At 50.7% G+C, this 25876-nt stretch overlaps 1 protein-coding gene across 2 annotated transcripts; it reads right to left on the bottom strand.

Annotated features, from left to right (window-relative positions):
* Positions 1–822: 822 nt before the first annotated feature.
* On the bottom strand, positions 823–22145 carry P4ha2 (prolyl 4-hydroxylase subunit alpha 2). Of its 2 annotated transcripts, none has more exons than XM_032913010.1 (14): positions 22050–22145; positions 21283–21379; positions 20754–20905; positions 17917–18054; positions 14291–14530; positions 12750–12943; positions 11832–12008; positions 7178–7248; positions 6858–6957; positions 6039–6092; positions 5558–5617; positions 3168–3236; positions 2730–2826; positions 823–1323 (listed from the first exon to the last, which is right to left on the bottom strand). In XM_032913010.1, the coding sequence occupies exons 1-14, from the start codon at positions 22129–22131 to the stop codon at positions 1253–1255; spliced, it is 1602 nt and encodes a 533-aa protein (XP_032768901.1). In that variant the 5' UTR covers positions 22132–22145; the 3' UTR covers positions 823–1252. The 2 variants fall into 2 exon arrangements, with proteins under 2 accessions (XP_032768901.1, XP_032768900.1); XM_032913009.1 differs by lacking the exon at positions 5558–5617 and adding an exon at positions 5444–5509 and having other exon boundaries at positions 829–1323.
* Positions 22146–25876: the final 3731 nt, after the last annotated feature.

The following is a 25876-nucleotide window of genomic DNA, read 5'->3' as shown; positions in this document are numbered from 1 at the left end:
GCCAGGCAGCCCAATGTACAGAGTGATTCAGTTAGTGAGAAACTTGGTCAGTGAAGATGGGGTAATTGTATTCAGTGACCTGGTCACAGGAGGGAAACTTCAGTGGTGACCGCAAACCACCAGCCCACTGTTATCACTGACCTTTGGGGACAGGGAAGGAGATGTAGTCTGGAGGGCCTCCCACGTGGCTCTCAAGAAAGTTGCGGCCGGCAGAAGGTGACGCAAGCTTTCACAGTCTTCACACCTGTCAGCGGGGACGACTCAGTGAACATGTCTCAAATCAAAAACTAACAGTTTCCCACGTGTGAACACGTGTTCTCTGGGTGAACCGTGAGATCACTTACCACCTCTGATTTCCACACTGCAGCCTGGACACACCGGTGTCAAAACCAGTTCTAGAACCCAGGGCTAGTCTGGCAGAGATGCATACGAAATCGGGAAAACTGGTTAAAAAAAAGAGCTTCACATCCATACATGTGCGTGTTTGTATGTACACAGGCATGTGGAGACCGGACACCCACTTCAGGCATTTTCCTCTACGAGCCTCCACCTTAGTATTTGAAGCAAGGTCTCTCTCTCAGCCTTGAGCCCCAGTTTGGCTAAACTGCCTGGCCAGCAAGCCCTAGGAGTGCTTGTCTCTGCCTCCCTAGCACTGAGGGATAGCAATGCACTGTGAGGCCCACATTTTTATGTCCATGCTGGATCTCAGAATTCAGGTCCGTGTTCATGGGGCAGGCATTTTAAGCCAAGCCAGACCCAGTTCCTGGAAGCAATACAAACACCACCAAACAAGAATAACGACAGAACCAAAACACTCCGAAGTAAAGCTCTTTAAGGCTTTTGGCAGGAACATTTTATTTTGTTTTGTTTTATTTTATTTTTTGGTTAAAGCCACAACAAATAGAAATGTCATAGAAAACAAACATGTAAACAGTGTCAGAACTTTGGTTTCACTGAAACATCGTCCACCTGAAATATCTGAGGTACGAAGGCACTGTGCTGGGTGCTACAGTCTGGCTCTACCACAGCCATGCCAAGACTACCCTGGGAGCCAGGGCAGGCATAGGCTGGCCAGAGCCTGCGGCCCAGGTCACCCAGGACTCGGCTCAGGACACACTCTCTCAATTCAGACAAACACTGGCTCCCCCAATGGCCTGCTTGACAGGAGCTGGGACATACAAAGGAAGCTGTCACACTGAACTTGAAGATGATTCGGACTGTGGGACAGGGAGGGGCGGAGCAGAAAAGGACGTCAATCGACTTCCGTTGTCCCACAAGGCCTCAAGAACTCCTGTCCTCGCTCATGGAACCACTTATTGGAGACTGTGAACAGAAAGCAAGTACGTGATCGGTTCAGCAGCCAAAATGAGTGCTTCCTCCATGAAGACCACTGCCCGAGCTCTGCGGGTAACACTCCAGCGCTACACGGCCTCAGGCCTCAAGCTGCTCATGTGCTGTCCTCAAAGGCAGGAGCCAATGTGGTTAAGTGTGAAAGACCTCAAGAAGCAGGGACAGGGACAGAGACTGAGAGGTGAGGAGGGGAACTGTCAGCACTGGGCAGGGGTTGGCCATGAGCCTCGGGCCCTGTGAGCCACAAGACAGAATCTTAGTGCTGTGGGCACCACTGTCCCTGCCATGTCACAGGCATGGACGTTGACTGTTCCTCAACCGTGGGCTCTCTCCTGAGGAATGCAAAAGTAACAGGGCACACGACGTGGCTCCTATTACAAGCCTCAGTCTGAGCCTAAACCCCAGAGCCCACATCATGGAAGGAAGGAAGCAATTCTTTCAAAATGTCCTCTGACCTTTACGAATGTGCCATGGCGCTTGTACACACGTACACACAACACATACACATACACACACACACACACACACACACACACACACACACGATTTTTTAAAGTACTGCATTACTGAAGTCAGAGATTTCAAAGTACATTTTAATACCCATGATTAACTAAACCAACTGTCTAGAAGACTTATGACTAGCAGCATATATAGCGAAATGACAAACTTTAGTTAAAATTAACACGCAGCGCTTATTCGTGTCTTATCAGTGCCTTTGATGGCTAGTAGATTAGACCTACACTGTACTTTCTCCTCCCCAAATCAGCAACTACCACGTTTTCGTTTGTTTATTTTACCTTTTCTGTGAGCCAATCACTACTTATCCCCCAAACTCCAAGGGTTTGTAAACGCATGTGGTCCCTTCCTGTCACATTCTAGGCCATGCCTTTTCTAAAAGCTCTCCCCAGCTCTTTCAAGGATGAGGCTAAAGTTCATCCTGTCTGGTCTGGTTCTGGCCTCCAGTCTCATCTCAGACCTCCCCTTCTTCAAGTAACAAGGACAGCCAGTCTCCCCAGCCTGTGACCTAAAATGCTAGTTGCAGCCACAAGTGTCTTGCTTGCCTTGGAAAGACACCTTGTCTCCTCTGTACTTCCAACTCTCTCTATGCTCCACTGAAACCCTTGCCAGAGCCCACTCCTCTGGAAGGCCACGCTGGGCCTATGGTGCTTACGCAGCCCAAGCTTCCTCGGCTCTCTGAGCATCGCTGAGTGCTGGCAGCCAGCTGTGGCAGCTCTGGCTGGGTGGTACATGCAGCAGAGAAAACCTTTTACGACGTACAGAACTGAAAGCAGTTAGCTGCTGTCTCTACCTCTGCACCTAACGCCAACCATCCACCGCCAGGCTGAGGCACTGTCAACACTACCCCTCAAGCCACTCACCCCACTTGCAGCCCACAAGCACAGGGCAGGCCGCATGCCTTGTTCGATAATCGCCTTCCCCACTCCGAAGAAGGTTGTACCAGAATACAGCCGTGCCCTGGGAAAGAGATGAGCTGTCAGAGCACATCCTAAAGATCAGGCACAAGGAGCTGCTCCAAGATTCTAGAGCCCCACCCCCACCCCTCGGTAGAAATGTCCCTCCTTTCCTGGGTTTGGGAGATGGGGTTCTAGGACTCTGGAAATGGAAGTTTCCTAAAAAGAACCTATCCTTCAAAAGGGAGGAAGCTTAGGGACCCACCTACCCTGAAGGGTCTTCCTCACCATCCCTTCTCCCTAGGTACAAGTTGGGACAGTTCAGGGTGCAGGTGGGAAGGGATTAAGGTACATCACATTGACAGTCAGTGGCACTGGGGGGGACAAGGACCAGGTCACACTCACCTTCTTGGGCCAAATCGCAGCTCCCAAGTCGGGGAAGCCGGTGGCGCCACCAGCTTCAACATCACTCATCTGGGAACATAAGGCAAAGAGCTTGGCCCCTCTAGCCGAGGATGGCAGTGCAAGCCCGAGGAGCACCGCCTGGAGGCTCTGCTCTACGGCTAGCTTCAGCCAAGAAAGACTTCCCACACGACACTGGATCAGTGCGGTTCATCAGGACAGCCTTTATGGCTGGATAGCCAAGTGCTAAAGCCCCCAGAAGTCCCACATTCAGGCTGTCCTTGAATGGGAACAATCCAAGTGGATTTAGAAAATGACTATCTTCAGCTAGAGAGATGGCTCGGCGGTTAAGAGCACTTGCTGCTCTTACACACAACCCAGGGTAAGAGCACTCATGGATGCCCACGACCATCTCTAACTCCAATTCCAGGGATCCAGTGTCCTCTTCTGGCCTGTGGACACCATGCATGCATGTGATACATGCAATACATATACACACATGAGCAGGCAAACACTCATACACTATAAACACATCTCAGGAAGGAAGGAAGGAAGGAAGGAAGGAAGGAAGGAAGGAAGGAAGAAAGGAAGGAAGGAGAAGGAAGTAAATGCCTCCCTTGACCCCATCTTGAGCTCTCACCCAGAGCCTGGGCCTTGCCTAAGCAACTGTGCTCAGTACACTGCTCCGGACAGGAGTTCCCCGTGGCTTCCAACTTCAAGAGCACCCTTTTCCCCGTGTGGCCATTTTTTCTGGCCTTAGATGTTCTAATCATACCTTCATCTTCCCAGAATGCCATTCTGCCTCCCCTGTGGTAAGACTAAAACTAAATTACACTTTTACTTGAAGTGTTTTTTGTTTTCTTTTGGTTTTGGTTTGTTTTAGTTTTTTTTTTTTTGTTTTGTTTTTTGTTTGTTTTGTTTGGTTATGCGATAATAAAAATAGCCTATAAGGTAATAAAAGTTAGAGCTAAGAAAAAAAAGGGGGGGACCCCTAGAGCTAAGAAACTTCCCAGTATGACACACAGCAGTCTAACTGAAGAGGCAGGCACTCAGCGGACTCCTGATAAGAAAGATGAAAATACCCAGTGGCTTCCCCAGCACTGGGGTTCCAATCCAGAGTCTCCAAGTCAGTCCCACTTGCCTCTGTCTCCAGATACACTAACCTTTGTCTGTTTCCCAGCATCTCAGACACTTTCTCCTCCAGGCCCCCACACACTCCTCTTTGCCAAAAAAAAATGTTCCACAAATTTCCATTCAACTTTCGAGTCCTAACTGACATGCTATTTCCTAAATGAGGCCTTTACTAAACCCCATGCCTGGGCAAACTCTTCAGTGTTTGTCTCCATGGTAACCAAGTAACACTCTCTCCCATGCTTCCAGTGAGTCTCCCACGTCAGATCTCAGGGGTTACAATGGAGACCACGTGGGACCTGCTCAGCAGTGTGTGTGCAGAACAGACCTCTAGCACATGATTGAAACTTAGAGGATAAATAAGCTTTCTTTCTCAGTCCCTTGACTATGCTTCCTCAGAGTGGGCTATTCCAGCCGGGAAAGGTAAACTGACAGCCTGTAAATGGGCCAGGCAGCAGGAGGGAAGCTGCCAATCACGCTTTGAGGAAACAGAGGCGGTTATCTTTTAAAGCCCCTCCCTGCTTCCTGTGCACTCCGCCACCAGGACAGAGCCCACCGAGGCTCTCATCCCCAAAGCTCAGAGTAGCGCTGTGTCCATCCAAAGGAAGCAGAACCAGCTACAACACAGACATCTGTTAGGGAGAGTGGGCTGAGGGAACCAGCCAGTGACATGTGCAGACAATTCCAGGAGTCCACTTGGATGAGGTTTATGTGGTCTCCAAAAGCAGGATGGTGGTGGTGGTGATGGTGGAAACTCAGGAAATACTCAACAGAAACAGAGTTTCCATTTTATGAGGCGAGAAGAGTTACGGTAACAGATGCCAAACGGTCCACATCAGGGATGGGTTTAATAAGTATCGCCAAGAGCACACCATAAAATTGTTACGATGGTAATTTTTACGTTATGTATATTTTACCACAGCTAAAAAATAATAATAAAATCAAAATGTTAGGGGCGGGGAGCCAGGGAGCAGGAGAAAGGCAAGCACACCGGTGGGAACCAAAGCCAACCATCTCTACTCTAGGCGAGAAGGGACCCGAGGATCCCCTATGCAGCGGCTGATGCCGAGCCCCGATGGGGTAGGATGCAGGAGCCCTGTGGCCCCAGGGTCTCCACGGGGCCCATCAGGGACATGCATCATACTCACGTAGTTTAGAAATGTGGCCACACGGTTCCCAGTCCCTAAACGCTTGAAAGCATCTCGCTCATCGCTCTATAAAATTAAGTGAGAGTGAACAGAAGCGCCCGGCCCAGTACTTACATAGTTAAGAAACGTCGCTAACCTATTGCCCTCCGTTTTGAGGCCGCTGTCAAAGGGTCGCTGCAACAGACAACAACTTTTATCCAAGTTTGCAACTAACTTACCCGACACCCAGAGGACTGGGACCAAAAGGGACAGGGGAAGGTAATAAGTATGCCTTCCTTTGAAAGGCCAGGAATGGGACAGGGTGACAAAGGGAACCCCGGCCAGAACACAACATCGGGGAGGGGAAAAAGGCAAGAAAAATTTTTGCAGGGACTTAGAGAGGTCTGTGGCTTTATTATCAAGCCAAACACCCGCACAGCAACAGGATACAACCGGGCTCCGCTGGGCTCTGCGGATGCTTTGCCGGCAGCAAAGAGGTTTTCCCTTTCACCTGGTAGGTGGAGGAGGGATGCCGTGGGAGCCGAAATGTTTCTAGAAGCTCCAACCTTCTCAAACCAGCCAGAGAAGAGCCCTCCAAAGACCATTAGAGCCTTACCCTCGAGAAGTCAAAGTGTGGTTCGTACTGTCCCCCCATTCCGTAGTTTGCGACCTGGAGAGGGATTAGGACATCGCGTTTGTCATCAGTCTGAACAGCCCCAGAGCGGCCCAAATCTCCACAGATAGCACCTCCCTAGGCCTGAGAACAAGCCCCAAGCTGTGTGTGTGCGCGCGCGTGTGTGTGTGCGTGTACTGTATGCATGTGGTATATGGATATGGCAGCGTGTGCACACATCTGTGTGCATGAGAGGCCAGAGAAGGATGCCACGTGCCCACTCTATCGTCCTCCACCCTCCGTCCTCGACACGATGAACCTGAAGGGAAGCTGTCATCCAGCAAGTCCCCTGTCAGTATTCTCCATGGCAGCTGAGGTGACAGCAAAACGCTTAGCCACGCTCGGCTTTCTGTGCAGATGCTGCGAATGTGAACTCAAGGCTCATATGAGTAGACATCTGTTCCCCTGCTGGTGGTACTGTTTGGGGAGGCTGGAATCTGGGACCTGGGTAGCAGAGGTGGACCACAGGTATGGGCCAAGAAGGCTGTGTCTACTGTTGGTTCTGGCCAGCCCTCTGGTTTCTGATTCAGCAAGATGCGAACAAGCTATGCTGTAAGCTCCTGCTTCCAAGCCTACCCATGGTGGACCGAAACTGTGAACTGAAGCGGACTTCTCCTCCATCAGTCGGCTTCTGTCAGGTCCTCTAATTAGGAAAAGAACTAACGGAGAAGGTGAGCCTTCTCTCACAGCCCGAGCACCTTGGGAAACCACCTCGCCCAGCAGAACCCCTCCCAAGGCCTCTGGCCCCCGGGACCAGCCCACCTGCAATAGCTCTGCAGTCTTCACCGTCAGCCCTGTGATGTGCTGCATCCTGCGGTTGACTCGGGCCACCACAGGGTCATCGTCTTCCTCTAGCCAGGAGCTGGGCAAAAGAGCAAAGATGAAAGGCACGGGCAGGCTTAGATGACGTCCTCAGCCCAGTCAAGGCCAGCTCTAATGGGCAACACAGGGTAAATGCTAGAGAGCGAGGGGTGCGGCAGGAGGCTGGATACACTGGCGTCGCCATGCTCTTGTATCCTTGCCAGGAAGCTCCAGAGTCGGGCTTGACCAGCTACTCCGCCCCACCCCACCCCACCGCTCACCTTTTGGAAACTCTGTAGCTAGCAACAGTGAGGACACCTGTCTTGGGATCACGCACAGTGGCTCGTGCGAGCTGAAAGGGAGAACGGGAGAACAGTTATCCTTCTTGGTGTTGGTGTTTCCCCAGGGAACACTGAGACCAGATGGGCTAGCCGCAGCTGCAGAGAATGGCTCTAGCCAAGTTCCCACGGTGCTGCAGTCTAGTCTCCACTCTCCTGTGCTACGAGGCCTGGCCACACCCTCCTCGCTCACTACCCACCCTTCACCTACCAGGAGGATGCTGTTAGGCTTATGAATTCTGCTTGGTTCATACATTTAGCTCCCCTGAACCAGGCCTTCCTTGACAGGCCCACGCCACACTGCGTGAGCACAGTCTGGGCTTTGAGGATTCCACAACACTCAGACTGGGCCATCTCTGAGCCTCCACCTGAAGCTTCTCTTGACTTGGTCAAGTTTTCCCACCCTTGTGCCGAGAAGCTCTCTAAGTACTGTCTGCTGTGCCTCCCGCTCTGCTGGGCTCAGCAAGGAGACAGTTTCTAGTCCCTTGGGGCCCTCCCAGAGTCAACAAAGACAAGAGCAGGAATCTGAAGTATGTGAACGCAGAAGCCACCCATTAGGGATTATGGGGAAACACACACACACACACACACCATCCCTCCTCCTACCTTAGCTCCCAGTCTGCATATAAAGGCTTAGCAAGTACTACCAGCAGGGATAGACTTGTCTACAGCAAGGGTGTGGTGTGGACTGTCCCAATGGGCTCACATGATGTGGGCTCCGTAAGGACAGACATGTTGAGGCGGAACTATAGATGAGCCAAACAGAATATTGCCGACTCTTGCTTTTAATAACTATTTGATTGGTGCCTACCGTGTGACCAAGGCATCATATAACGTAGTCAAGTGGAGACAGTAGGAAGCCAGCCAGGTAATTGTAGCATACTACTAAAAGCTCATGGGTGAGCTTTAATGTCCTGTGCAAGTGCAGCCTAAGGGTTGCAGTGGATGGATACTGCTGAGAGCCGGGCTGATCCAAGTCATTATTCTCTGAGGCCCTCATATATGGAAGGAATGTCTGATTCTTGGCGGATTCAGTAATTGGCTAAGACCATGGCCTTGGGGAGCTGACGCTTTGGGTCCTAAGAACCAAACCCTTCCCACCCTAAAGGCCCACAACTGTCAGTCTCAAAATGGTGTGCTCATCTCTGATGCCCTCACCCTTGAGATACCCTGTATTCCCCTTGTGCAACACTGCTTGATTAGCTTCCTGCTGATTTTGTCCTACTGTGTGATAGCCTTTCTGTGGTGCTGTCTCATGTATACCTTGGGAACGGCATATAAGACGCTGAACTTCTTAAAAAGCTTGTGTGGCACAAGACATATCATATTCAAGACCTCCTGAGCCCGCCTGTTCTATCTTCTTTAACTCTGATCCCCCTGGCCCTTCCTCCTTGGGACCCTGCCCCTCTGCAGGTCCAGGTTAGGGTACCAGGTATCAGAGCAGCAGGGAAGGCCCAGGATGAAAGGGCACTGGCCACAGGATGAGGCGCCATGACGTAGTGAGATGAGAACAGGCTGGAGGGAAGCAGAGACCGGGGTCTGCTGCCATCTCATGGCCAACCTGAAATAGAGAAGGCTTTATGCAAGGGAGAGACGGTCGGTCACAACAGAAGGACTGCTGTGCCACCTTATGGAGAGCTAACAAAGAAGAGAGCAGAATGGGAAAAAGACCTGAATGTTGGAACAAGGGTCAGGGCAAGAGATGGCAGTGGCCTGGAACAGGAGGTGGCAAGAGGGACGGAGAAGAGGAGCCATAATGGAAGTGTGGTCAGGAAGTAAATTGACCCATCCAGTCACTTCGCCTCATAACATTCTAATGTGAGGCTGGCAGCCAGCATACCCAGGGAAGATGGCTTCCCCAGGCTCCTGTCTTCGGTCCTTCTCTGAGCCTAGTGGATGGCCGTCCCTGCCACTAGACTGTGCAAACACTGGAGCCTCGGCACTGGCCTGGTGCCCAAAACAGACTTTGGGCAGCTGTGCTCTGCCCTGGGGACAGACGGGGCTATTTTGAAAGCAGACCGGGGACTCACAGACAGCTGCCAGGCATTCTCCACAAGCCAAGCTAAGCTCACTGGCCCCACTTCAAAGCCAGAATAGCATCTGTCTGTCCTGGCCTCTGGAAAGAAGAGGTCAGCGCATGACGGCCAATGTGTATGCTTGTCACATGACTCCTGTTCAAAACAGTTATCCCAGTGCCAACCACCTTCTCGATTCACACCGTTTGTGGATTCACGTGCGCACAGAGAATGTTCAATGTCCAAGACTAACTAAGGCAGGTAAGGAATCTCTGGAGATTTTGGCATGACAGGGCCTCTCTCATCTAGAAACCAGGAAAATAGTTTTCTTCTCTAGAGGACTTTGGAACTGACCCAGGAAGTGAAATGAGCCCTGGTTACAGTTGTCCGTACACATTGACTAGATTGACTCTAAGTGACATCCGTGATACCAACAACAGACTCCGTCTCCAGATGTGCTAGGTCTTCAAACCAAGGCTGTTCTAAGGCTTCAGGGCTACTACAGGACCTATCTTAGGTCTATCCCTGAGCAAAGCTCCTGGCCACCTCAGCCTCTACAATTCTACTACAGCCAAAGACCAGAGGAGCTGGCTAATTCCTCCCTCTCCTTCACCCGTGATGGAGAGAACATGGGGGAAATGGCGGCCCACAGCTCTCTTCAGAAGAGATTAAATGGGATCAAATCATCTATGGGCTGGGAATCCAAGAGTAATTCTATCAACCTGACATATATACAAAACCAACAGCCAATGGTGTGCATGGCAGAAATACCAGTTGGACTTTCACGACACTCAGAAACAAGACACGCATGTCCACTGCAAAACTGTTATAGCAGCTCGATAAGACAGTCAAGGTGAAGGAGTTATAAGTATTAGGGAAGATAAAACAACACCTTCCTTGCTTAGAGATGACAATCTTACTGAGGTAACCCAAGAAAGTCAGCCCAAAAAAGGACTAACTTCTTCCACCTCTGATCCACGCAGGCCAGCTTTCTCCATTTTCTCAAGGGAAGATGAAGATGAGTTGGAGTCTTTGCAACAGACAACAGTTCATAAACATAAAATGCCAGAGGCAGGTCCTGCCACACCAAGTGCAAGAAGTACTAGTTATCACAGAGATAGATTTCAAAACTCAGTAGTTGGGCGTATCGGGCTAGGACCAGCTGAAGGACTTGCTTAACATGAGGCCCTGGGTTTGACTGCCGGCCCTGTAGAACCTGGTTTAATCTTATACTTCCGTAATTCTGTAATTCTAGCCCTTGGGAGGTAGAGGCAGAAGGATCAGAAGTTCAAGATTATTCATATATCCATGGATAGAGAGTGAAGGAGGGAGGGAAGAAGAGAGGGAGGGAGGGAGAGATTGAAGCCAGCCTGAATTATATAAGCCCTACATTAAAAAAAAAGAAATATGCGGGGGCTGGAGAGATGGCTCAGTGGTTAGAGCACTGACTGCTCTTCCAAAGGTCCTGAGTTCAATTCCCAGCAACCACATGATGGCTCACAACCATCTGTAATGGGATCTGATGCTCTCTTCTGGTGTGTCTGGAGACAGCTCCAGTGTACTCAATACATTAAATAAATAAGTGTAAATAATTTAGCATATACTAGTGAACTAATATAACAATGTAACCAGTTAAAATACTCCCAAGAAGAAAATTTACAAAAACAAACCAAGGACTACTAAGCTTATTTAAAAAAAAAAAGTATAAAGTGTGTTTGAACTGAAAGTGTAAACATATGAATAAGTAGGGAAGGTGAAGAATATCCAGATTGTATGATGGACATCCTCCTCCAAGTCAGACAGTTCACGGCAGCACTACCCCTCACTGCAGCCCTCACCCTCACTGCAGCCCTCACCCTCACTGCAACCCTCACCCTCACTGCAGCCCTCACCCTCACTGCAGCCCTCACCCCTCACTGCAGTCCCTCACCCCTCACTGCAGTCCCTCACCCCTCGCTGCAGCCCTCACCCCTCGCTGCAGCCCTCACCCTCACTGCAGCCCTCACCCCTCACTGCAGCCCTCACCCCTCACTGCAGCCCTCACCCTCACTGCAACCCTCACCCTCACTGCAGTCCTCACCCTCACTGCAGCCCTCACCCTCACTGCAGCCCTCACCCTCACTGTAGCCCTCACCCTCACTGCAGTCCTCACCCCTCACTGCAGTCCTCACCCCTCACTGCAGCCCTCACCCCTCACTGCAGTCCTCACCCCTCACTGCAGCCCTCACCCTCACTGCAGCCCTGATCAGGAGCTCCAGAGATCTCTCTTTTCTAGAACTATTCATTTCCTGAAAAATGACCCAAATGCCAGCCTTTCAATCAGGTGAACTGGTACTTGTCACTGAGATGCCCCGTTCCCAACATGGCCTGCTATCATAGCTTATGTCTATCTATCCTGGGTCCCTACTTTTCCTTCCCTACCAGGCCATGAACCTTCAAGGTCAGGCTGAGTCTGCAGCTTGCCAATGGACTCATGCAACTGTTGGTGAGAGTGGAGGATAGACAAACTTCGACACAGAGGCAGCAGGAGGGACTGCACCCCCACCCCATGCAGCCCCAGCAGGACCCTCAAAGACACCTACTTTGGGCTTAGCAATCTCCTTGATCCTCTCGATCTCTTCGTCCGACATCACATCATAGTACCTGACGATGTGTGGGCTATCCCACTCGTCTTCCTCTTTGAAGGGGGCAATGAGGAGCTGTGGCACTCTGTTTCCATGATGGTATCTACAGAAAAGCCTCTTCTGCCTCCGGGGTGTCTGGGGAGCACAGAGCACAGGGTCCAAGCAGAGTGAGTCCTTACCCTCAGTCACAGCCCGCTGTCTGCATACACTGGTCTCACTCTCTATGACCAAGACTGGCGTCAGCTTCTCCACAGAAAAAAACCAAAGCAGGAAGTGACGTCACCCAAACCATGCAGCTCCCCTTCTCTCAGAAGATCACCTCTTTCCCTGTGGCAGAGGGCACTCCATGACCCTTTTCATGGGGATTAGAATAGGTCTGAAGCACTATGGATGAGGAGACGCCTTTCCACACAGAAACTATTGAGAGCCGGTCAGGGGCACAGGAAAGGTGAGAGCCTCCTTCATATGGAGATGGAAGGATTAGTGGGACCCATGGCTCTCAAAAGCCAGGGACACAGATACCAAACCCCAGCAAGTATTGCCTTTGTTCATCACTGAGTCTTATATGTCATTTACACCACGGCTACCCTGGGGACCTGAGATACATCCACACCCATCATTTTCTTCAAACCAATGAGTCAGATGATAGTAGGCACACTGGGGTGAGTGGGGCATAAATACTGCCCTGGGAGGGCGGTAATTCTCCCTTTAACACCCAAGGAGGCAACCCCTGCCCTGTGCATCAGCAAATGCCCACCTTCCAGCCTCAGCTGATGTTGAGAAAAATGCAAACAGGCAGTGGAACCTGCCACGTTGCCTGCCCAGAGCCAGCGCACAGAACCCCAGCCTGACTACCAGCCCCGTCCCAGGTCTCACCATTTTGATGCCCTCCCCTCGACACAGGCTCTCGTACACGTCCCTCTCGGGCAGGTAGTCTACAGGCCTCTCGTACAAGTTTTCCTGTGTTGCTAGTCCAGCGTCCGTCTGATTCGACAACGATTTTCCTCTTTCTTCCTCTAACAGCCGCTCAAAGTACCGCAGGTTCCCTCCGGCTCGTTCATGGCTCGGGTCTGGAAAAAGGGAAAGGTAACCACAGACTTCTGTGAGGTCATCCACGGAGACTGCCCTGTGAGCCATTTCTTTCCCATTGGTATGCTATGCTCTGCTGGCTGCAGCACCTAACCAGGGCTCGTCATTCCAGCGACAGGGGAAGCACATTTAGCTAGTAACTGGGGGGAGGGGAAGCCTTCTCAGGCCTCCTGGAGGCCCCTCGTGTTCTGAGTTCTGCCTCCTCCCTGTCATTAGCTGTAGCTATTTAAACCCATTCCCCAGAGTGTAGCCAGGTCTAGCAAGCTGAGATACTGGTGAAAGAGAAGGGCTGCAAGGCAGGCCAGAGGGCTCAGCAGGTAAAAGTGCTTGCTGCCAAGCCTGACAACCTGAGTTCAGTTCCCAGGACCCATGCAGTGTGAAAAGAAAGGACCAAGTTGACAAGAGATGAGAGAGTTGTTCTCTGACCACAGGTACACTGTGGCACTTGTACACTGACACCCCCTCCCCGCCGCCACACGCACACAATTAATTAATTAAATACCATGACTCTTTATTTAAAAATAGAAGAATCCCAGCTCTGGTGGGCATCACAGTATCCGAAGCAACCACCACAGCAGGATTTCTATGTCACTCTCCAGGACAGCAAGACTGAGTGAGTCCCAGAGATGTTCAGTGACTTCTCCACACAGGAAGAGAACCAGGATGTCCTGAGCCCTGTCCAAGCCTCTTACTAACTCACCTGCTGGGATCTATAAAACCCTCTACCCTTGTTGGTCTTGAGCCCCCGGAAAGCAGTGGCAAAGCCAAAAGCCAAGTCCTCGCTGCTCTGTGAAACTCCAGGCAACCACATTTCCATGTATTAGTAAGAGGCGCAACTCAGGGCGCTTCAGAGACTCGGAGCTCTGGGTCTTGTTCTGTCCCACATCACAAGACATACAGAGGACAAATGGCATGGTAAGTCCTACTTTAGACCTCAGCTGGAACTGCTGTCACTGCGGCAATCCCGAAGTAGGACAGTTTGCTTCTCAAGCTATAGTTAACACGGTGAGGGGTCCACCCTGCATAGTGGTACAAGCACCACAACACTAGGTCCTTATTTTTAAAAGTGCCATGCTGCGCACACATGTGCACACCCACTCGCACACGCATGCCTATGAACGTACCACACACATGAGCAACACGCATATGCACACAAGGATGCTAGGGGCATCCTAATATGAGGAGTCTGTACAAGAAGCTACTCAGTGATTGAAATCATGGAAGACACACGTCACCCTCCAGGTAACAAACGAACTGATTTAGTTCCTAGAGACGATCAGGTGGGAGAGTCAAGTTCCCTTGCTACCCCAACTCCCTAACCCCCTTACCAAGAGAGAGCAGGCGACGGGTGAGTTCCACCGCACGGTGCAGGTCACCCAGCTGGAAGACGGCATAGCTCAGGTAGTCCAGCACCAGGGATTTGGTAACGGTGGCCTCCTCCCCAGCATCCAGCTGTTTCAGCACCTGCTCCATCCACAACACGGTGTGGTAATAGTCTCCTTCGTTGTAAGCTGAGCGGCCCATCCCAAAGCAGTCATCCACACTCAGCATGGCCTGGTACTTTGTTCCTGAAGCAGGAAAAACAACCATCAGATTCTGGAAGGATGCTGGCTTAAGAAGGGAGATGCTCACTTTAGAAATAGCCTGGACCATTGAAAGGGGCACATGATCCAAGCCAGAATACCACCTGGACTTCACGCCATGCACCATGAAACGTCACCATACGCACATAAACAGGTTGGCTTAGCTCAAGTTAGAGTTCATAGGCTAAGGCTCAGACTCCTTCTCTCAAGTGGGAAGGGGCTTTGTGAGAGGGGGTTCAGAAATCCCACCCAGACGCCGCCCTGAGGTCAGCGGCGTAGGCTGGAGGGCAGCTGGCCGCCGTGTAACTCTGAAAGCAGAAAGCGTGGCTGAATTCAGGCCGCATGAAAGCTCCGCGTGAGGGCCGTGACACGCAGGCAGAGTCTGAAGGAGGAACGAACAGAGAAGGTTCAAGGCTGGACCTCAGGGAACACAGATGGAGTGGCATGAACAGTGACTAAGAGGAACAGGTGACAGACACCAATGGGGACAAAGAACAAAGGCTGCAGTCTGGTAGGGATGTTGGAGCAGCAGCTCAGTGAGCCTCATGCCTAATGGGACATCTGCTGGGGAAAGTGACCACAAAGACAGTTCCGATCTGAGAAACAGTATTAGCTCTAGGGAAGATGCAGAGCTTACGAGAGGCTTGGGATGGCAAAGACTGTGTGTTCCTCGGAGAATAACCAGAGGGCAGATCCCACAGAACAAGGAGGGTTAGGACCTCCCTGCAGACCACAGGAATCTCCCTATTAAGTGCTATTGGTCGTGGCTGGCAAGCTCGACCTGCTGGCACATCACTCTCTTTGCCTAAAGTCCATAATGGGCATCTTCCCAGAAGGAAACCCTACTGCAGTGACCAGACTCTGTTCATCCTGGTGGCTCAGGATCTGGGGTAGGTTTCTCAGGGAACATGGGATAGGGATGTCAAGAGAGCAAACACAAGCTGGAGACATCAGCAGGCCATGGATGAGGGGACTTACGGGGCCCCTTTCCTCTCTCCACAAGTCTCCCTGAATCTCCCCTCTTTGGGCCCAGGAACCTATTATAGGCAGGATGTGTAACATACATAAACAAGTTGTGGTCTGGACCCAGATGGGGCCTGGATGTGCAGACCTGACTGAATACCTACCATTTGTGTGACTCTGGACAGTTTACCCTGCCTCAGACTCAGTCCCCTATCTAATCAGATATCTATCTACGTAGAGACGCCAGCATCAGTTTTAAAGGACTGGAGCCAAAAGTTCGATGGGATGACCTATGACGACATTGCCTCAGGATGTTAAAGACCAGCAGCCATAAGCAACATGTCTTGTGAATGCCAGGAATGTGAAGAATGACTTCCAGAACTCAGCATCCTCCCTACAAGCAAACTCAAGTGTCTGCTCCCTGAACTCCCTGTGGAGTCCTCCACAGCTAAGCTGCGTGCTGAAGGGCTATCTGACAGGGAGGAGCTCAGAACGAGTAAGAGTACTGGAGCAGAGGGATGAGGATGCTGAGAACAGCAGGCAAGGAAGCCAAGGAGGCAGTGGGACCTCAAAGACCACCTAGAGGGAGGCTCTGGGGTCACTGTGAAAGTTGAACATTGAACTCAAGTGGATAACACAGAAAATTATCCCACGTAAGCTGGAGATATGAAAAGGGTCAGAGGGCATTAAAGAGACAGAATCCACAGACTACGGTTATGGCTTAGGCTTCCAATGGGCAGAGGTGATTTTTTTGCACCTAAGCTAATAGATAAAGACTAAGGGTAAACAGTTCAAAACCAGATGGGAATTTTGATTTGGAACAGATGAAGTTTGTGCAAACTATGGAATGTCCAAGTTGAGATGTCTACAGGCATTGGCCTATCCTGGCCGGGAGCCCAGGAGGCAGGCCTTGACAAGGAACACAGATCTGCATGCATCCGTGTATGGCAACACATCAAGGGATGGCAACCAGGAGCCTCAGTGGGGAAGGACTCAGAGTGAACAGCGGGTGAAGTTCTGGACAGTAACTCCCTGTGCCCTGTGACCCCATTCAGGACACCCAGGGGCCTGTTCACTGTGGAAGGATGCTGTCAGGATACAGCTCCCTTCTACCGCCAACCACGCCTCAGAGCTACAAGTCAAAAAGCCTCCCAGAATTACCTCCTCTTTCTGGCCTCATAGTTGGGCTTGGCCCGACACCTGACTGAAGCAGGGACAAAGAGAGTAGTCCTCCCTATCAGCTCAGAAGAGTCCTCCACACCAAGAGCCTGGGCCTTGACTAACCAGTAACAGGACATCGAAGAAGGAAGGCAGTTCCTACAACCCATGGGTTCTCTGCTATATCTCCCCTAGGCTCCCAAGGAGTAAGGTAGTGTTTAAATCAATAATGAGGTCCAGCTGGATCCTTGGGAGTATTGGTCTCAAATAACCCGCTAAGGCCAGCAAATCTTATAACCACTAGCAGTGGGCATTAAGCAAGAAAATTTTAAAAAGCCAATTTAAAGAACAAACAAAAGTCAAGGGATGAATTATCAGATGAGTCAAAAGAGAAAAATCTGAGATCAGCACCCAGAATCTAGAACATCAGAGAGAAAGAAGTGAACGGCGCAAGATGCTACCGTGAAGTTAAAGTTATACGTGTAATCCACCAGCTGGCCTCACTGGCCCAGTGTTCCTGGTGAGTTTGAAGAACAGGATCACAGACAGAAGGGATAAAGGCACTGTGGGCTCAGGAGTTATGTGGGAACCAGGGAAAATAAACCACTACCCAGCACCCTCATCAGGAGAGGAGAATGGGGGGTTGGGGATTTAGCTCAGTGGTAGAGCGCTTGCCTAGCAAGCGCAAGGCCCTGGGTTCAGTCCCCAGCTCCGAAAAAAAGAAAAAAGAAAAAGAAAAAAAAAAGGAGAGGAGAATGGGCTCAAAAGAACATTGGATCTAGGGCAGAAATCCAAGAGATGGGCAAACACAGAGACTTCATAAAAAGTCAGATGACAGAGAACAGGGAAAGGGGGATAAACAAGAAATGAGCGGCCAAGGGGGACTGTATATGAGAGAGCCCAGAGAAGTAAGGATTGAATGAAAGGGAGCAGACTGAATGTCAGTAGGACATAAGCAGCAAGTCTACAGATCAGCCATGACAGAAAGCAACGCGAGGCTCGGGGATGGAAGCAGGTAAACCACCCTCCGGGAGTGCGATGTTCAGGGAGCTTCCTGAGCTACAGTTCTCTACTACACCAGAGGAGAGGCCTTGGCTAATATCTGAATCAAGACATTGGGGTAGGGGTTGAAGCATGGGAGACCGGCACCGAAGGGAAATCCAAAAGATCGGCACCGACACCAAGTTGCACCTAAGTGGGTCTGACCTACCCAGTCACTGAGAAGACATGAGCAAAGGAAGCTGCATTACCTGGAAGCTCCCCTCTAGAAATCGTGTCCGGATCCAGTTTGTACGTGTCCTGAAGTCGCATCAGGGCTTTGGCAGCTCCAGACTCGTCCTCGTCAGTGGGGAAGAACTGCCGCTGAACTGAGAGGTTAGCCACAAAACCTTCCAAATGACAGTGAGGACAGAGGTCACTCTTGACCCAGCGGACAGTCACTAGGTCTCGGCCTAATGGGATTTCCCTGTCCCGTCCCTCAAAGGCCGTCAGCAGACTGGAGGTTCAGTGGTGGAACATCTGTCTGGCACACATTCGGCACCAAGATAAGAGTACAAACAAGGGGTTGGGGATTTAGCTCAGTGGTAGAGCACTTGCCTAGCAAGCACAAGGCCCTGGGTTCGGTCCCCAGCTCCGAAAAAAAAAGAAGAGTACAAACAATAACAAAGAACTCCCCTTCTTCAGGAAGTCCTCCATGGGGGCTCCTCCACAGAACTTTCTTAGCCCTCCCTGTGCTATTCATTTGGAATCAAACGGCCCTGCACACAGCTTAGCACATAAGAGTTTAATAGTCAGGGTCTGAGTTCCCCGTTTTGTACTCAAGACCACAGCCCAGAGCCTAAGCAGATTTGAACACTGAAGCGGGCCCCAGGTGGCTTTTCCAGGGCCATAAGCCCTGGTCCCAAGCCAGAGACACAACTCCTGTTATTTCTGGGCTCCAAGCTGAAGGCAGGCCTTGCTATACTAATGATTCAGGCCTTGGAATTTGCCTAAGAACTGGGAACTGGGAGGGGAGCTACAACACATTCTGTCCCTGGCTCCTATCCAAGAGCAGCAGCGCCCACTGCTACCTCCTCTCATCACAGCAAGCCAGGGTATCGAAAAGCTGCTACATCATCTTCTTCACAGCTATATGGTCAGGAACTCGGAAGACTTTAGTATACAGGAAAAAGAAAAACGCCTAGAAATAGCTATGCTGTACTCTCAGGGTTCCCCCTTATCTCAGGGGCAAGCATCCAACATCAGCGATGAAATTAAATGATTGCTCTCGGGGCCTATCCCATCACCTTCCAGGTAATCGTAGCGTTTCCTGATGTTGATGGGGCGGGGCCGTGGGGACAAGATCAGACATCGGGAGTACAGAGATCTACCGTCTACAACTGTGCAGGCTTCCCTGCCTACCTCTCCAGAAAGCAGGTAGAACAGCCTGTTCTGAGCTGTTCTGAGCAGCAGACCCAGCCCAGGAAGGGGGCGGGGCGGGGGCGAAAGGGGCGGGGTCTGGGAAAGGCAGTGGCTTCTGGAGGCGGTGAGCTCACAGGCGTAGCTTCAGCAGCTCTGAGCTCACCAAACCCTCCCCAGAGACTACCAGCCCCCAGCCAAACCCAACCCCGGCTGGTCACGTGGCTGTAACCAGTCTCAGCCAGAGAGACAGCTAGTCTGAAGTTAATCAGCACTCAGCAACGTGAAGAGGCCCAGCCCAGCCTGAGGCTGGGAATCCTGTGGCCCACTTCCAGCCCACCCTTCCATTACCACGATCCTCTCCTCTTCGTAACTGGGGCACGTTCACTCACAGAAGGTCCTACCCCAGAAAAACCTTTTAACACATTTATGCTCTGCCCTGTAAAGACCCGTTTCTAGGTATTTAACTTAGAAAAATAATCAGAGGCAGACCCAAAATGCATGTAAAAGAGGGCTGAAAATCTGGACCGGTGCAGTATCCCTGTGAAATGGCTATTCAGCCATTACGGTTCCGGCACAGGCACACTTAGCTGTGTCTACAGGAGCTGGGACTGAACGCACGTTTATGTCGAATCCGCACAGACATGCTTTGTTTGTAAAAGGCACAGGCAGGAAAGATTCAGACGAAGCCTCCGTTCCCCAGCTTGCCTCAGCCCACTTGACTCAATTCGAATGAATTGAAGCATGTGAGTTTTTAATCCTTTAATCCATGTATAGCACCATTTACTAACAACGTTTGTTATTAATCACACCAGCAGATTCTTATGGTATGTCTGAATGTATGGTGTTTGTAAATGTGTGTGTGTGTGTGTGTGTGTGTTTTCATGTGGGTGGGTGCACATGGATGCGTGTCAATGTATACAGAAGTCACGTGTCTTTGTAAATCACTCTCTATTTATCTACTGAGGCAAGAGTCCCCAAGTGATCCCAGAGCTCATGGATCAACTTGTCTAGCTAGCCAGCTTGCCTGGGAAATTTTATCTCTGCCTCCCAAGTGCTGGAATGATCCAGACGCATCTGCCGAGCTATCCACAGTTTCTGGGGATCTAAACTTCAGTCCTCACACTTGGATGGTAAGGGCTTCACCCACTGGGCCATCTCACCAGCCCAAGATTATAGTTTTCAAAAGTGATTTTTAAAAGTTTATTTTATGTGTATGAATGAGAGTTCTGCCTGCATGTATGTCTGCACCATGCATGCCTGGTGCCTGCAGGGATCAGAAGAGGGGGTCAGATTACCTGGAACTGTAAATACAGATGGTCGTGAGCCACCATAGAGGTCCTGGGAACCAAATTTGGATCCTCTGCAAGAGCAACCAGTTCTCTTAACCATGGTGTGATCTCTCCATTCCCCAATTTTAATGGTGTTTATCAGGGAGTTACTGGATTAGGCATCGTGATTTTTTTTACGTGATATATTTTACGTTCCTGAAGTTTGTTTTAAAAAGATGTATTACTGAAGTGTAATTAGAAAATGTCATTACCAGGAGGCAATACAAAAGGACAGGAAGTGATCATTACTGCACTTTTAAAACAAACCAACAAGGACAGCTCCAGGCAGAAGCAGACAGGCAGGACAGGCACACGGACAGGCACACGGACGCAGCCGATCTCTGCTCACTCTCCCTCACCTGCAGCCGCGTCCTGGAGGACAAGGTCCCCCAGGGCAGGCCAGTCTGTGTTCAATCGCTTCACCAGCTTATAGGCGTTCACAGGATGGGCCAGGTAGCCCTCGGGGTCAGCAGCTGACTTGCTGGTCAGGGCCTCCATCTTACTGGCCCAGCTGCGGAACCAAAGGAAAAAGAGACTACCACACCCACCCACACAGGGTGTTCATTTCCCTGGTGAGGTCCAGGGCTCTTTCATCAAGAGATGATAAAACACAAATATAGTAACTTCCTAGATACTTCTAGCCCTTAATCTAGGTAAGAGCTGGGAACTCTGATGTAAATTAAAAAGTGTGAAGTAGAAGGGGAAAAAAACAAGATGGTAGCTTCCCAACCCCTGCACTCAGCAGCTCCCGAGGACGAGCATAGGTTAACTGGAGGTCAACTCCCCGGGTCACCTCTCAATGACTTTCTCTTATAGACACTTTGGACGGGCTCGGGAAGAGGAGCAACAGGGATGACTTAGTGTAGGGGGTCTTAGGACATCGGACACCTCTTAATCTTGGAGAGCTTGGCTTCCTCCGCCAGGATGTACTCCTTCAGAGACTGGACGAGGTCCTTCTCTGCATAAATCAGGTCGGTCATGTGCCCTACAGGAGAGAAGCATGGACCAGTGAGAAGTGGATGAGGAACGGCCTGTACAGGACAGAAGTGAATACCCCCGCCAAGTACATGCCAGTAAACTAGGAATCACAGGGACTGGTAGTTACGGGGACCTATTCGTTCACATGGTGGTGACCCCCGACCTCAGGAAGATAGAAGCAGAGGTGTCAAGAAGTCTGGGCAAAGCGCACGTGCACTGGGAACTACTTTAGGAGAAGTTCTAAGTCTCCTTCTCCCACTGTCAGCCGGCCAGTCCTGTCATAGGGGCATGGACATCTAAGGGCTCATCACGTGGAGATCAGCTCTTAATTTTCAGTTGAAAAGGAGAAGATCTGGTCCTTGGAATAGAGAATTTCCATTGCTTAAACCAGCCTCTTGCCAGGGACTGAAAAAGATCTGAAAGCTATTTGTAGTCTGCCCTTCCAGAGAGGAGAGCCCAATTCAGAAACCTGCCTCCCAGGATGCATGTTCATGGGGATCCCCTGGGGTGCAGGGGTCAGGGATTGGGGAGGAGGGAGCCTTTGTAAGTTCCATTCTCCCTGAACTGGTCAAAATCAATGACTAAACTATCCCATCCTGAACGAGCCTCAGGCAGTGGCAGCCCCTTGCATTTAGCTGAGGGCTGCTTAGGAAGACTAGAGTTCTAGTGCCACATACCAATGGAGGTGAAGAATTCCGCCTGCACCCAGCTCAGGACACCAAACCAGGACATCAGCAACACCAACACCTGGAGCTTCATGACTGGAAAGGGCGGGACCTGCAAGGAACAGTGATCAGACCAACAAAGTGGAAAGACATGGGTGATATAAGCCTGGAAACTCAGACTCAGACTGGGTTAGGAGGAGCAAAGTTCAAGGCCACCTGAACTACATAGCAAGACCCTGTGAGAAGACACATCCATGCATGCTGTGCACACACATAAACACACACTCAAATATGTCACTATGTAAGGCATTTGAGATCACCCAGGACATGGAACCAAGGACGTGTGCTCCCTTCTGGCCCCTGTCTAGATTTCGTTTTGTTTTCCTTTTGGGAGACAGGGTCTCATTTTGGAGCCCAGGGTGGCCTGGAAGTCACAGTCTTCCTGCCTCGGCCTCCCAATTGCTAAGATTATAAATGTATACACTGACTTCCTGCCTGCTCGTGTTTCTCACGTTCTAATACACGCACCGGGAAAGTGTCAAGAGCCACACGGAGGAGGAGCCAATTCGGAAAGTTCGTTCCCAAGGTGTCATGATCATCGGGATCTAAGGAGAGGGAGAAGCATCTCTGCAAGCTCCACTCTCCCCAACCCAGTGATGGAGGCCATGGCATCTCAATGTGAAAATGGGCCTCTGGCAGGGGCCTCCCTTTGTATATGAACTGAGGGGTTGCCCACACAGAGAAGGGAGGGGCCTGTTGCCACATACCAACGGAGGTGAAGGTTTCAAGGGCCTGGATCCCGTCCATAAGGAAGTGACAGCACGGAAGAGACAATGACAAAGAAAGCAGATAATATGGCCAGAGGACAAAGCAAGCTGAGGTACCTGGCAGAGAGTCAGCAGAAGCGGAAAACTGACCTCTGCCGGTCTGCACCTGCCTCAGAGTGGCAATTCAGAACAGACTATGGCTCTTCCTGTACGGAGACACCTTCTCTGGCCACTCCCTACTCGTTCACAAGTATTTAGTTACAACCCAGAGATTCCAGGCACCACGCTGGGTGCTCAGGATACAAAGGTGAGTCAGTCACACAGAGCCAAGACACTAGGGCTGGGCTGCTGACATGGGGATGAGGCCAGCCACTGCCTTCTCATCCGACTAGAAATAGACGCAGTTCTGAGAGACGCAGCCGCAACCTGGGACAAGCTTCACTGGCAGCCGGCCTAAGTACACAGCAGAGGCTTCAGACGTGTCTCCCCATCCAGCCATGCAGCCCGGAACGTGCTGAAAGGCCAGCACACAGCCGAACCTTGCTTGTTCTTCCTCTTCTTGTTCCAACTAAGCCAAGTCTCTGGAATGGCTCAGGTGGAAATTTACTAGCATATGGAAAGCAAAGAAAACAGAGATGACAAAAATGCCCAAAAATATGTAGGAAAATTTCAGAGTCGGGAAGCTCTCTGATGCCGGGGGCCAGCCAACTGCCCTTCAGAGTAGGGGCAATTCTCTGCCCAAGCAGGAGACCAGACCAGATCTGGATGGAGTGGGGGCTCCATGCATCTCCAGCTGAGTGGCCAGTTACAACTCATACCTAGTCAGAAATCAGGCAGCACAGTCAGGGAACCGGGAAGCCTCTCCGTTCCTTTCAAATACCACCCACAGTCCGTAGGTGAAAGCAACCAGGTTTCTTTATGACATGAATGCCAGCTGATTTCCTCTGGAATGTGCTACCTGGCTTAGATTCGTCCACCCACACATCCCAGCCGGGAGACACAGCCTCAAAGCATCACACATGGGCTTTAGAAAGCGACTTACCAAGCACCTTCAAAGTCCTGTTCTGGCAGGGGAGGCAGGTATGAAAACCCTGCTGGCCCAGAGAACAAGGCACCCTGAGGCAAGCCGCTCTCAGGCTGCCACATTGATGCTACCATTCCCAGCAGGGGCATCTGCTCATTTCTTCTCACCCCAGGGCCCGGGACTCAAAGGGATTCATATAAAAAAAAGTCATCTCACTTGGGCCAAGTAAGAAGAGGCGCTTATCCAAGTGCAACAGCCCTCTACAGTATAAGGAATGTCAGCCTCTGAATCAAAGCTACACCCAGCACTCACCCGGGACAGAAAAGGTAGGCATTCGTGTGTCTTCCTGGGGCCAATGCTGTCAAAAGCCTTCCCAGGAGCCCTCAGAAACCCATGAAGAACAATCCAGGAGGTGGTCACGGTCAAATCCCATTGTATGAAACATAGCACCAACATGGCTGAGTTTTTAGGAGCCGCACCTCAGGGTTTAGAATAATGTCTATCTTGTAGCAAGCACCCAAAGAAGTAGCCTTCATCAGATTTGTCCAGACAAAACACAACTAGAGAGTTTACACGTTGTACGGTAGATTGATATCGGCTAGATAACAATAAACACTGTACGGACATCAACACAGAAAGATCAAAGCAGGCTGGCAAAGGCCAGCCCCCAGTAATACATGCTGTATGCTCCATGTTTTGAAAGGAAAAAAAATTATGTCTGTATGCATGTAGGAAAGAATTATGCTCTAACCGAACCTTGGTGACGTGATTTTATTTTTCTTTTTATCTTTGTTTTCTTTATCTCCCTACAAGACATTCTACTAGAATGTCTTAAATATATATGTATTTATTTATTTTGCAATGTGTTCACTAGGTAAAGGAAACAAAGTAAGACATTCTCAACTGAACTCCAAAGGGGCCTTGGCAGTCCCAGAGTCTGGACCCCTGTCGGGAGGCCTTGCAAAGCCTGCCAATGTCCCAGCGACAGCAATTCACCCACCAGGCAACTGGCACCGTTTTTCAGCACGGTGATTCCAAGACACACAACCAGCGGTCCCGCAGCGAGCCTGCTCTTTGGAAAGTGCATTTATAACCTGGCCAAGTAGCCATGAAAAGATGTTTCCAGCTGCAAACCAGCAGCGTCCTCAGCTTCTCCCCTTACCTCATCGGGGAAAGACCCTCTGCCAAGCTCCCAGCTGCAGCCCAAATGCTACAGCTTGTTCTTTCACAAAGCATTTAACAGCCTAGAGACTGAACATGGGTTTGCAAACAGGTCTCGCCTAGCACAGGGCAAAATACTGTCTGCCCAGAGAAGGGATAACTCGCCCCAACAGGACTCCTCAACCTCCTTTTCCACCACTGCCTGCCTGCTGCACTATGGCTAACTCCAGGCTGGCAGAGCTGAGAGGACCCAGGTACTCAGCCCAGAAAGAGTTGTGCACAGGTTCTAAGTGGCCCCACCACTGAAGCACATGGATGTCCGTAAGCACCAGACGTTCACCCAAGTCTCATTCCTGGACACTGTGCCTCAGCCATCACCCTGGTCTACCTGTAGCATGCCCTTCAGCCATGCAGGCCCCACCTGCTCTGACCTCTCCACCTCTGGGCTGGCTTCCCTCCAACTCTGTTCTACCAAGTAGGCAGCAGAGCTTGCTGAAGCCCTCCCTTTGGCTCCCCACAGCTAGCAAGATATGGTCCAAATACTTTAGCCCAAAGAGCCCTTGTAGTTCTGTGACCAGGCCCTGCTACTCTCTCCAGCCCCATTGCACCACCCAAGACCTCAAACCTCCAATGACTTCATGTGAAAAATATTTACCTTCACCAAGAGCCTTGTAAGAGCAAGATCTCCACTCAGTGAAGCCAAATGATCTCCCCTCTCCCAAGAGTCCTCCTGAGTCTCATCTCTCAGTGTCCATTTAAGAAAGCACATAAAACTGTCAGTAAAGGGACTCTCTGGCCTTAGATCTGCAGCACCCCCATGGCTGTCACCAGAAGAAATAGGAGCTGAATGGACTTGACAAGAATGCACGTGTCCAGTAAAGTATATC

Source organism: Rattus rattus, chromosome 9 (genome assembly GCF_011064425.1).
Source record: "Rattus rattus isolate New Zealand chromosome 9, Rrattus_CSIRO_v1, whole genome shotgun sequence".
Classification (NCBI taxonomy): Eukaryota; Metazoa; Chordata; class Mammalia; order Rodentia; family Muridae; genus Rattus; species Rattus rattus.
Note: the sequence above shows the minus strand (reverse complement) of the source record. Positions and strands in the feature narration are given on the sequence as shown.

Bases quoted from the DNA above. Each gene is read 5' to 3' on its own strand.
- P4ha2 (XM_032913009.1), bottom strand. From the start codon at position 22,131: ATGAAGCTCCAGGTGTTGGTGTTGCTGATGTCCTGGTTTGGTGTCCTG. The intron at 7,249-11,831 runs GTAGGTGTCTTT...TCTCCCTTTCAG, and splicing joins AGGAGATTGCTAAGCCCAAA to CTCGCACGAGCCACTGTGCG. The intron at 1,324-2,729 runs GTGAGTGGCTTG...TTCTGTTCACAG, and splicing joins GCTTGTGGGCTGCAAGTGGG to TCTCCAATAAGTGGTTCCAT.